General features: G+C 36.1%; 1 protein-coding gene across 7 annotated transcripts in view; it reads right to left on the minus strand.

The window, feature by feature from the left end:
* STPG2 (sperm tail PG-rich repeat containing 2) overlaps positions 1-3840 on the minus strand; it is a 711650-nt gene extending 707810 nt beyond the window's left edge. For 4 of the 7 annotated variants that reach the window (XM_054683204.2, XM_016951896.4, XM_016951895.4 and 1 more), the window contains exon 1: positions 3369-3840. In XM_054683204.2, coding sequence (XP_054539179.1) covers positions 3369-3477 — 109 coding nt within the window. In that variant the 5' untranslated portion in view covers positions 3478-3840. The remainder of the gene's footprint in view (positions 1-3368) is intronic. The other 3 variants (XM_063809695.1, XM_009448101.5, XM_054683206.2) reach the window with 2 other exon arrangements.
* Between the last annotated feature and the right edge of the window lie 7987 nt (positions 3841-11827).

Here is an 11827-nt window from a genome sequence, read left to right on the forward strand (position 1 = left end):
AGTACTGCTAAAACAAAATGTATAGGATGCAGCTGCTCAAATTTCCCCAGCATGGAATTTCCTACTTTATCTCATAGATCAACAAGACACTATCCTATAAAACAGTAAAAGGGTTTTACCACACACTCCTTACTTCTCTCTAAGCAAAGTTACAAGTTACAAGAGTTTTAAATTATGCTATATGTGGCTCATTATATTTTAATTTTATTTCAAGATTACTGTTTGTTTTTGAACTTATGTGTTATGGTATTCAGCTAAAAACTAGGAATAATGGAGTAAAGATCGTGGTTATTGCCCTCAAGCAGCTCACATTTTAGTGGGTCTGCCAGATAAGTTAACATTAATTACAATATAGAATCAAAGTGCTATAAAGGTCATTAAGGAGTCAGAGAAGAAAAACCTGAGAAAGAGTAGTCAGTGAACAACTTCACTTTAGCTGAATCTCAAAGAATAAATACAAATTAGCCAAGTGAAGAAAGAAAACAGTGTACTGGACAAATGTATCAGCAGATACAGAGGCACAGAGGTAAGTGAGCATGAACTTAGGAAAACTGTAAAGTTGAAATTGCTGAAATGTAGGTCAGGTGGAGGTGGAGGTGTGGGAGATGAGGTCAGGGCCCAGAACATGAAGAACATTATAAACAACATTAAGGAGTTTAGACATTAACCTTGATATTACAAAGGATTTTTTTTTCACAAATAATGTAATATATCTTAGAAAGATCACTCTTGCCACAAGATAGAAGATGGATTGAAGACTGAAATAAGGAAAAACAAGTAATATTTTATATGTTTAATTCAAAATAGAAATAATGAGAGCTTGAACTAAGTCAAGGACAGCTAAATGGAAAAGAGGAACTAATCAAACAGGCACTGAGAAGATAGAATCATTAGGTGTTAATGATGAACAGGAGTAGTCAAGGAGAAAAGAGTCTAGAATAATTCCAAAACTTAAAAAGTTTATTATAGAATAATAGGGAATTTTTAAAAAGGGACCAGTATTGCTGGAAAAAAATTTTAAAAGGGACCAGTATTGCTGGAAAAAATTATGAGCTCAGACACTTAAAACTTCAGATACCGGAGACCATCTAGGTAGAGATGTTCAAAAAAGTAACTGGTTATGACTCAAGGACATCAACAGCAACAAAAAAAGAATTAAAAAGAAGAGAAAAACAAACAAAAGTGATTGGCAGTGTTGAAAGCCGAAAGATTAGGAGAAAGCTCACCTTAGAGACATAAATCACCTGTATCTCTTAAGATTTCCTTCTGGGAGTCATCAGAATCAGAATATGGATAGCAAATGAGAAAGTACACACGAGAAAAGTAACAAGCAAAGGATTGGAAGTACAGTATATAAACATTTAAAGATGTGTCAAATGAGGACTAAGCTCTGATTTTTTTTTATTTTGCCCAAATTCCTATCTAAGGGATCTAGGGAGTCACGCCCTACAAACTATACATTCTTATCAGATGGATTTTATTTAATCCTATATATAGTGGCTTACTTTCCAATCTGACTCTGGCATAACATTATGAGACAAGGAAAAAAAATCAAAATGTTTTACCTAAAAATATATTTCCTTGCTATACCTTGAAATTGCCCTGCAAAGTGTCTTGTGGGAAAAATCAACACTCTATAGAGAATACCCTTTCCCCTTCGTTTTCCTTCCTTTCCAGATCCAGGAGATAATCAACTAAGAGCCAGGCACTCTTTTAGGTCTGATAAGAAGCATTTTACAACCTGCTCCCTCTCTCTGAAGTCTGCTATCTGAGAGTTTCCTCTGCACAACAAAACTTGGTCTCCACAATCCTGTATCTTAACCTGAACATTTCTTTTGATGCCAGTCTTCAGATAGACTCAACCAATTGTCAACCAGAAAATGTTTAAATTTACCTATAGCCTGGAAGCCCCCACTTTGAGTTGTCCCACCTTTCTGAACAAAGCCAATGTATTTATTAAGTGTACTTGATTAATAACTCATGCCTCCCTGAAATACATAAAGCCAAGCTGTACCCCAACCACCTTGGGCACATGTTCTCAGGACCTCCTGAGGGCTGTGTCACAGGCCATGGTCACTCATATTTGGCTCGGAATAAATCTCTTAAAATATTTTACAGAGTTTGACTCTTTTCATCAACAAGAAACATAAAAACATTTAAAGAAGGCCATGAAGGACTGCTTGGAGAGGGGGAGAAGATGATGCCCTGATTCGGCATTTAACAAATGTTTATTAGGTCCCAATCATGTTCCAGACACTCTTCCAAGACAGTAGTTGGGGAAAAAAAAAACAGGAGAAAATGATGTTACATTTTGGAAAGAAGTGTTTCCAAGAATAAAGTGGTCAGTTATGTCAAAATTAAGGATTGCAAAGTGTCATAGGGGGTCATTGTTAGCCATTGTTAGGGGAATTAATGCTTATAATGCCCAACTCCATTAAAATAAAGATAGAATAAGCTGCAAGAATAGTGACACCAGATGCTGTGAAGCAGTACAATTCAACATGTGAAACACTGACAGAAGTCAAATTTGTACTCCACCCCAAGAAACCTAAACCTTTCCTTATCTGATCAGTTATGTAACAGAATAATGGATCCTGGCATTTGCTTGAAAATACATAGTGTAGGTATGGGGAAAATGTAGGTTAAGAAAAACTATCATTTGGACGGTATTAAGCTCCAGAAAATCATCAGAATAGAAAAAGTAGAAAGCAAAATTGATGTATTTATTTTTGACTAAGTCACTAACTGCAAACAAACGAGGAGAGCAAATATTATTTAAATTATCCATCCCCACTCCACTGGTCAAAAATATAATTTTTCTTTACAGAATGTGGAGAAAAGGGGCTCCCCTGAAGTGTGTTAAAAGAGATGAGGACGGTCAGAAAAATCTGTCTGAAAAAAAAACGGAACTATCTTTAAATAATACTGCAAAATAGAAATATAAGCTACATCTTAGTAAATAAATGTCTCTGGTTAATGGGAGGAAAGATGTGAGGCAGGCAGGATTACAAAGCAATGAGACAGCGGGAGGTAAAGGCACAGGATTTGGAGACTAATATATTATGTCAACACAGCCAGGAAATCAAAATCCTAGACCTAAACTGCACAATCAAAAGTAGGATGTAGACAACTATTGTGGAATCAAAAGTCCTAGCCATATGCTCACCAGCCTTTTGAAATGGGACAAGTGATACTATCAGTCTCATCTGTAAAATAAAAGTATAGTGTTTTCCCTGCCTACTTCATGTTTTGTTATGTTTACAAAATGGTACTATTCCGCTCTATGTTTAACTCACAAGCACGCAGAAGCGGAGCAGGCTGAAGATAGGATGCCTGTCACAGGAGCTCTGCCTCTTCCTACATCTTACCTGTCGCCTGCTGCTTCAGGAAAGGTACCTGGTAGGATCCAGGACCCACATGGGCCTCAGTGCTGCCACCTTCAGCCAATTTGAGCAGGCGGGGAGCCCGATCATACATAGTGCTCGGGGTGGTGGGGGCGCTGGGGAAGGGCAGGTGCCGAAAACGATAAAAACAAGGCGGCTAGAGGTGTGGAGAAAAAGGAAGCCGACACCAGTCTGAGGAGGCCGGGACAGAACTTCCGTAAACAGGGAAATTAGGGGTGGGGTTGTCTCCCCGCCCGCTCATTGATACCAGATTTCCTCAAATCGATTTCTAGCTCTGTGGTAAAGTAGAGGGGTGAGCGACTAGAGATTAGACGTCCCACACAATCATCAGTTTGCCAGGTGCACGCCACCAAAATTGGGCATTAGGGATTAGACGCTCGCCCCGGTGCTTCCGGCCCTGACTCCGCCCACTTCTCTCCGCCCGGAAGCCTGGGGAGGAGGCGGGCCCAGTCTCTGGGGAGGAGGCGGGCCCAGTCTCTAGGGAGCGAAGTGGGGGTGCCTTCCTGGGCCGAGCCCTCGGAGCATGCGCACCGAGCCGCCACCCTTTCCCGGCTCTTTTTACCCGGAACCCGGCGCGCCTTGAAGAAGGCAGGCCTAAACCTCGTAGCTCTTGGGGTCCCGGTAACTACTTAGGTCCCGAACTTTTTTAAGTGTGCAGAAGAACCTTAGAAAACGCGTTAGGAAGGGTGAGGACTAACTTGACCTTGATCTGCTTCCCGATTCAACAGAACCTAGTAAAGAAAAATGCAGTAGCATGAAGCAGAGAGCTTGGGGTTCCGCAAGCTCTCCCCCGCTTCTACTGCAGCCCCACTCGTACTCACAGAGAAAAGGCACCTCTGATCTTAACCTGTAGATAGTCCAAACTGCTAAGACAAACCCAGGGCTCAGGGCAGTGACAAGAAATGGAGAACCCAGAAAAAAAAATCACAAAGAAGATAAGGGTAAAAAAGAAAAAAAAAAGAAATGAGGACACCAGGCAAGGAGGCAAAAAGCTCACCAACTGAAGCCGTGGAAGTGACTGAAAGCTGCCTCTTTTGTCGGATGCCAGGTAACCACAATACTGATTCATCAATATTTATAAAGCAAAGCGAAGGCACTGAAAAAGCCCAGTCCACCCCACCAAACCAATGGTTCTGAACCTTGGGCAAAAGAAACCTAGCTTGTCCTTGGGGCTTAAGGAATCTACGTCAGAATCCACCTCTGCTTCTCGCAGGCTGTTTTTTCTAGCAAGAATTCTGTCCAGATTCTAAATATCCTCAGAGGCTTAGACAAATCCTACCTTGATCATACCTCACCTCCAAATGGTCTACAGTACGTTAATTTGTTCCTACTACAAGTTTTTATAGTTTTCATACTCTGTAATACACGATTTGCCACTCAATCCTGTGCAACATTTACTGTGGCTTCATTGTGCCATATATGTCGGAACCCTCTCCTTGCGAGGCTATATGCTTCTCAAGGATGTATCTGTAATACCTTTTTTTCTGTTCAATAGCTAGCTAAATTATTTATGCACTTAAAAAACACGAATTGGCATATACTGTAGGTTCCATCCCTGCTAAGTTATGAGGATACAAAGGCATAAGAAAGTCCCTGCCCTCAGGTGTTCTCTCTCTAATGGGGAAAGAGACGTATAATCCAATGGCTGGCCATTGATGGCCAGCTGATCAATGGCCAGATCCTACCTAAATATTACACACTGAAGTGCAACCTATATACTCTTCATAATTTGGTAATAATTGGTCTCTCAAAATTCTGCATTCTTAACAAAAAAAAATCTTTCTTTTAAAAGTTTCTATGAGGCCAGGTGCAGTGGTTCACACCTGTAATCCTTAATCCTAGCACTTTGGGAGGCCCAGGCAGGAGGATTGCTTGAGGCCAGAAGTTCAAGACCAGCCGGGGCAACATAGGGAGATTCCACCTGCACACACACAAAAATTTTTTTTTAATTAAAAATTAGCCAAGTAGGAATTTGAGATTACAGCAAGCTATGATGGTACCACCGTACTCCAGCCTGGAAGACAAAGCAAGACCCTGTCTTAAAAGAAAATTGTTTATGAGAACACTTGGACACAGGAGGGGGAACATCACACACTGGGGCCTGTCCTGGGGTGGGGGAAGGGGGGAGGGATAGCATTAGGAGATATACCTAAAGTAAATGACGAGTTAATGGGTGCAGCACACCAACATGGCACATGTATACATATGTAACAAACCTGCACGTTGTGCACATGTACCCTAGAACTTAAAGTATAATTAAAAAAAAAAAAGAAAATTGTTTGAATTTCCTTTTCAAACTATTCAAATAGTATGAAAATTTCTATTTCCTTGATGACTGTGGCTACTCTCTATATTTCCCAGCTATTATTTCCTCCTTATGGTTCAGTAATGAGAATGGTACACAGTATTTCAAGATTGGAAAATATTTTTTAATGAGAAAAATAAATCTTTTTCATTATCTCTCATTGTAAATATTTCTTCAATAGTCTGGAATTAGTATACTAAAAAAATAAATTTGTTAACACAGAATTATAATTACATATAAATATGAAATAATTTGGTTCAGCATTTCTCAATTCCTCCAAAAGTTTTAATGCTAATTAACCACACTATATAACCATTTTACTGTATTAGTAATTCCATAGATGGAATTTTTGTTTGAGCTAAGATTTATTGGAGTTCAAAATTTAGGTTCTTTCCATTTCTCCCTGCTGGCGTATACCAGAATAAACTTCAAAATGAAGCTTGAACAAGAATAAGGTCCAAGAAATTAAACTGATTCAATACTGAATATGTTGGCTGCAATGAAGAAGAGAAAAAGCATATTGGGTAAAAACTAAAGAAATCCAAATAAAGTATGGAGTTTAGTTAATAACAATGTATTAATATTGCTTCATTGTTTCTTCCTATTTGCTAATTCCATCTACACATACACACAAAAAATTTTTTTTTGAAGACAGGGTCTTGCTTTGTCTTTCAGGCTGGAATACCATGGTACCATTATAGTTCACTGTAATCTCAAACTCCTGCCTGCTATAGGAGCAAATAGCAGAAACTCTCTATGGGTTCTAGAATGGGTTTCTCTCTGTACTTTATATTTTTTCTAAAAATCTAAAACTTTTCTGAAATAAAATTTTACCTAAAAAACAGGCATGAATACCAGATGAAAATTACAACTAAGTCTTACATAACTTAAAAAAGAGATAATTCCAATGTTATTTAAAATATTCCATATTATAAAGAATTCCTTCCATTTTATTCATGAATGTATATAACTTTAATACTAAAACATGTTCAAGAATCCACCAAAAAAGAATAATACAATCAATCTCTACCATAAATATGTATCTAATAAATAAAATGAAACAATAGCAAACAGAATCTAGCAATGCTTTTGTATGATAATATATTAAGACCAAATAAGTAAATTCTCTACTTGCCTGGATAATTCAGTTTTAGAAAACCACTACATAATCTTCTACATTAAGAAATTATCAAAGAAAATAATATATGTTCATATCAATAGATGAAGAAAGGACAGTTGAGTGATCCTCCTACCTAGGCCTCCCAAAGTGAAAAAAAAAAAGAAAAAGCATTTGATAAAATTAAAGAGCAATTTGTAATGATAATTCTACATTTAATGGAATTTGAGGAATACTATTTTAATCTAATAAAAAAATACCTTAAAAATTAAAATCAATAAAGTATTATCCCAACCAGCAAATACTAAAACTATTTCAATTAAAATAAAAAATAAATAGAAATGCCTCTATCATTATTATTATTATCTAATAATGGTGTATCATGCTTGCTTCAACAGTACATATACTAAAATACTGGTGTGTCCATTGAATACAACAAAATTAAGTAAAATAACTGATATTAGTTGGAAAGAAAGATATAAAAATATCTCTTTTTGCCTATGATGTAATTGGATGCCAAAACAGTACAGGAAAATGTAATAAATTACCCTAGGATTATAAAAGAATTAAGTGCAGTGACCATATTAAAGTTAAATATATAAAAAACAGTAGTTTTTATCTATCCTAACAATTACCTAAAAAGGAAATTGGAAAAAAATCTCATTTTCAATAAAGACAAAAATAATGACGGAATTATGCAAAGGAAAGCCATAGAAACTAAACAAAGAAGATAGGAACAAATGGAAAGATATCAAAGTTAAATAGGAAAACAATATTAAAATATCAATTCTCCCAAAATTAATATATAATTCCGATTAGAATCCCTCTGATTTTTTGATATAATAATGTGGGGGAATAGAGAGTATGAAAAAAAGAATAGTGAAGAATAACTCTGATTTCCATGAATCAGAAGATACAGTGGCTATAAAGCCATTATAATCAAATCAATGTGGCATTGGCATAGAAAAAGACAAATAGATCAGGAGAACTAAAGAAAGAATCCAGAAATGTTTTCTAGTGTATGTATGTTAATTTGCTCGTGTGTGAGTCTGTGTGGTGTGTGTTTATCTTCCAATAAAACTTTATGGGCACTGAAATTTGAATTTCATATGATTTCACATGTCATGAAATATTATTCTTTAAAAAAATCTTTTCAACCACTGAAGAATGTAAAAAGCATTTTTGTAATGGTATGAGAATAAGGAAAACAATAAAAAATGCAGTACTTTCTTTTTAAAAATATGAATGGAATGGTAAGTCATTTTACTTTTCTTTCTAAGAACGTCGAATGAATAATAAATAAAAAGTCTTTTTAAAGTATGGTGTGTGCTTTTAGAAACTGAAAATGGATGAATTTGGCACTTCTCATTCTTTTAATTCAGTATGTTAAAAATGGAAACTCTATATTGAGGTTCAAATCTCATGTAGCTCAACTTATAAATTGTTGACAACAAAGTTTAAGAATATATTTACATGGCATTTGTAAAAAGCTACTGTCTTGCATAATGGTCCCAAAGGAGTTTATTATAGTTTTAGGAGATTCTGAATTGTTGGGATTCTGTCTCAGCATGGTACAGTGTTTCACTAAATATAGGTAGCTATATTTTTCTATTAAATATACAAACCATATTAAATTGATTTGTAGTTCTCATTGATTTAGAGGCTAAGGATAGCCTGACTTCAGGCTAAGTACTTTAAAAATAATTACCTTGAAAAATATTCAGCCTTAAAAAGGAAGGAAATCCTGTCACATGATACAGCATGCATAAACCTTGAGAACACTACACTAAGTGAAATAAGATAGTCACGAAAAGACAAATACTGTGTAATTCCACTTATATGAAGTATCTAAAGTAGTCAAGTTCATAGAAACATAAAGTAGAATTGTGGTTGCCAGGGGACAGGGTGTGTGGGGGAGGAAATGAGGAGCTGTTTGAGGAGTATAGAGTTTCAGTTTTATGAGATGAAAAAATTCTGGAGATCCATTGCACAACAACGTAAATGTGCATAACCTTAGTCACCTGCACATTTTAAAATGGTAAATTTTATGTTATGTGTTTTTTGTCACAATTAAAAATTTTTAAAAATTACCTTAAGTTACATGAGTGCTTGTAAAATCTCTGATGTTTGATAAAGCATACTTTATTTTCACAGTTGTAATATAAAGGATTTGTTGACAACATGTTTTTTCCAGGGTAATGGAAAATTCTATTGAAGCCCAGTAAATAACAAGTATTTATTAATTGCCTACTATGAACAAGACATTGAGAGTTATGCATAACATTTCTATAGAAATGTAGATATGCATATATAGTTGTTGACACAAGTCCCAAAAACATAAATTAAATGACAATTCAAGAGACAAAAACTGTCAAGAACATAATAGAAGTCACAGCACAGTATATGATTAATAGTTAAGTGAAGGTTACTAGATAAATCTTTAGCCTAATTTAACAGGTGTAATAACTAATATAAGTGATGTGCATATGTCCTACGTATATGGGTAGGTAGCTGCAGAAATGTTTCCTAACATATTTGTAGTTGAAAAGAATTGATACTCATTACACATCATTAGGTTTCTGCACAACTCTTCTATATATGGTACTCAAATTTACCCTTATTTGCTCCCACCCCCACCTTTTTTTTTTTTTAAACATATAAAGGTTAGGTCTCAAAAGTAATCAGGTAATTTCAAATTCACGCAAACTCAAACCTTGGAATATGTAAGTACAAAGCATTCTACCAATTAGTGTCAGCTACCAATATACTAAAATAAAATGTTTTTTCTCTACCTTCTCTCTCACATTCCCCCTATTTATCATAATGCAACCTTTAACTTCTCTTTTCCTGCTCTTATCAAAACACACACACAACCCTGATTCTCCTAGTTCTCATAGTTGGGTCTGGGGTAACAATACAGCAGACAGGGGAAAGGCAAGGAAGGGAAGAAAAGGCTTCAGCCATCAAGGGATCTTTCCTCCCTTCCGGTGGATCTTTCCTCCCTTCCAATAAGAATCTCATAATCTAGTAGTCTTCAGCCTCCTTACAACTCTTCTCAGTCCCCTCCTCACTAGTACACTCCGCAGAGAATGTTATGCTAGATGAAGCAAACAAATCTTAGGAAATGCTTGGAATGACCACACTAATTCCTAGGGATTAGCTAGAATATTTTCCTGTGCCTGAAATACACTCTTCCAGTAACATGTGTCCTAATTTTGTTTTTATTTTTGTAATCATATTTCTTATCTGTAATATTAGAGGATAGACAAATAGATGTCTAGACTTATTTTAATTTTCAAACTTTGAGATTCTAGAACTGAAAAATAAATCTTAAAAAAAAACAAGGTTTTTTATTTTTAGTAAAGGGCACTAGATGGCACAATTCCACCAATTTATGCTAATAAAATCACTCATCCTTTTATTCACATATAAAATAATTTAACTTTATAGTTACACTTAAATAATTTGACAGAAAACCTATATAACAAAGGTAAAAGTTCTTGAAAATATAATATTTCTAATATACCACATTTTATATCCTTATTCATTAACAGAATAACCAGAATCCCAACCCTGCATGAATAATTTAAGTTACCCAAAGTAAATAGGTATCTCTCTATAATAAAATGCAGCAAAAACTTACAGATATTGAACATTAATTTGTATCAAATGTACATTTTATAGTATTACTGATAATATAATAAAACTCTATCCAACAATAAAGTGAACTGGTGGTTCCATTGACTACAAATGCTTAAAATAAGGTACTAGAAAGACTAAACGCTCACAAGTCTGATTTATTTTTACTAACTGCTTGCCTTAGACCTTAGTTTCCTCAAGCCTAAAAATGAAAAAGTTGATCTAGAAACAATCAGAAATGATTAAGGTCTACTTGATTTAGCATTCAGTCGACCTCTTATTCCTTTAAAGTACCATATTTACCACAAAAGTCCCAGATCTGTCCAGTGTTTTTACTATCACTTCATTTCCTGAGATTATTTATAGTTCAGAAAACTTATCAGTCCTTAAGTTACATTTTGACATATAAGACACAGCACATCAGCCAAACAAACAGAATGTACACTGCACTTGGACCATCTTCCAACTGTGGCTTAGGCTCTTGGAGTAGTCCTGCCTTGCCATTAGATGGCAAACACTCCTGCTAGGTGGTGCAATCAACAGCGGTAGAAAGAGGTTCTAAGAGAGAAATGCCCCTACTTAGATATTCTTGCCTGATGAAAAACTCTTCTCTTAGGAGGAGAGTCATCATCTTGGCCAAAAGTAACAGCTTCTAGAAGTTCACATGTAAAGAGGAAGTAGAGAAAATGACAGCTACCTTGCTAAATACACTGTCGCAAGTTATTCTACATATTAATGGAGGGACATGGTATACAGCTAGATTTCTTTTACATTGCAACAAACTAGAAAGAGCAGGGTGGTGGATGTGGAGGGGAGGCGGAATGAAAAGAAGTTACAATTCCTACAGAGGAACTCTTAAAGAAGTACCGGAGACTGTTGAAGGTTGTGTCTGTAAACGGTTTCTCAATGGTAATACTAAGTGGGCAGCGGTTTCTTACAGGAAGTTGTTGCCAGGTACCTAAGGCAGCTTATCTATGACAGCTGGACTAATATTCTCTGTATATCTGCCATAATCCTATTAAATGGTTTACAGAAAGACTTGTAAGAAACCCAAATTATAGCCATAATGCTGCTGTTATCTATAAGCTCAACAAGTTAATCAGCTCTCTCTCCCTCTTTTTTTTTTTGAGACGGAGTCTTGCTTTGTCGCCCAGGCTGGAGTGCAGTGGCATGATCTCTGCTCACTGCAACCTCCACCTCCCTGGTTCAAGCGATTCTCCTGCCTCAGCCTCCCGAGTAACTGGGACTACAGGCACCCGCCACCATGCCCGCCTAATTTTTTGTATTTTTAGTAGAGACGGGGTTTCACCGTTTTAGCCAGGATGGTCTCAATCTCCTGACCTCATGATCCGCCTGCCTCGG

The sequence above is a fragment of the Pan troglodytes genome, chromosome 3, assembly GCF_028858775.2.
Source record: "Pan troglodytes isolate AG18354 chromosome 3, NHGRI_mPanTro3-v2.0_pri, whole genome shotgun sequence".
NCBI classification, from domain to species: Eukaryota; Metazoa; Chordata; class Mammalia; order Primates; family Hominidae; genus Pan; species Pan troglodytes.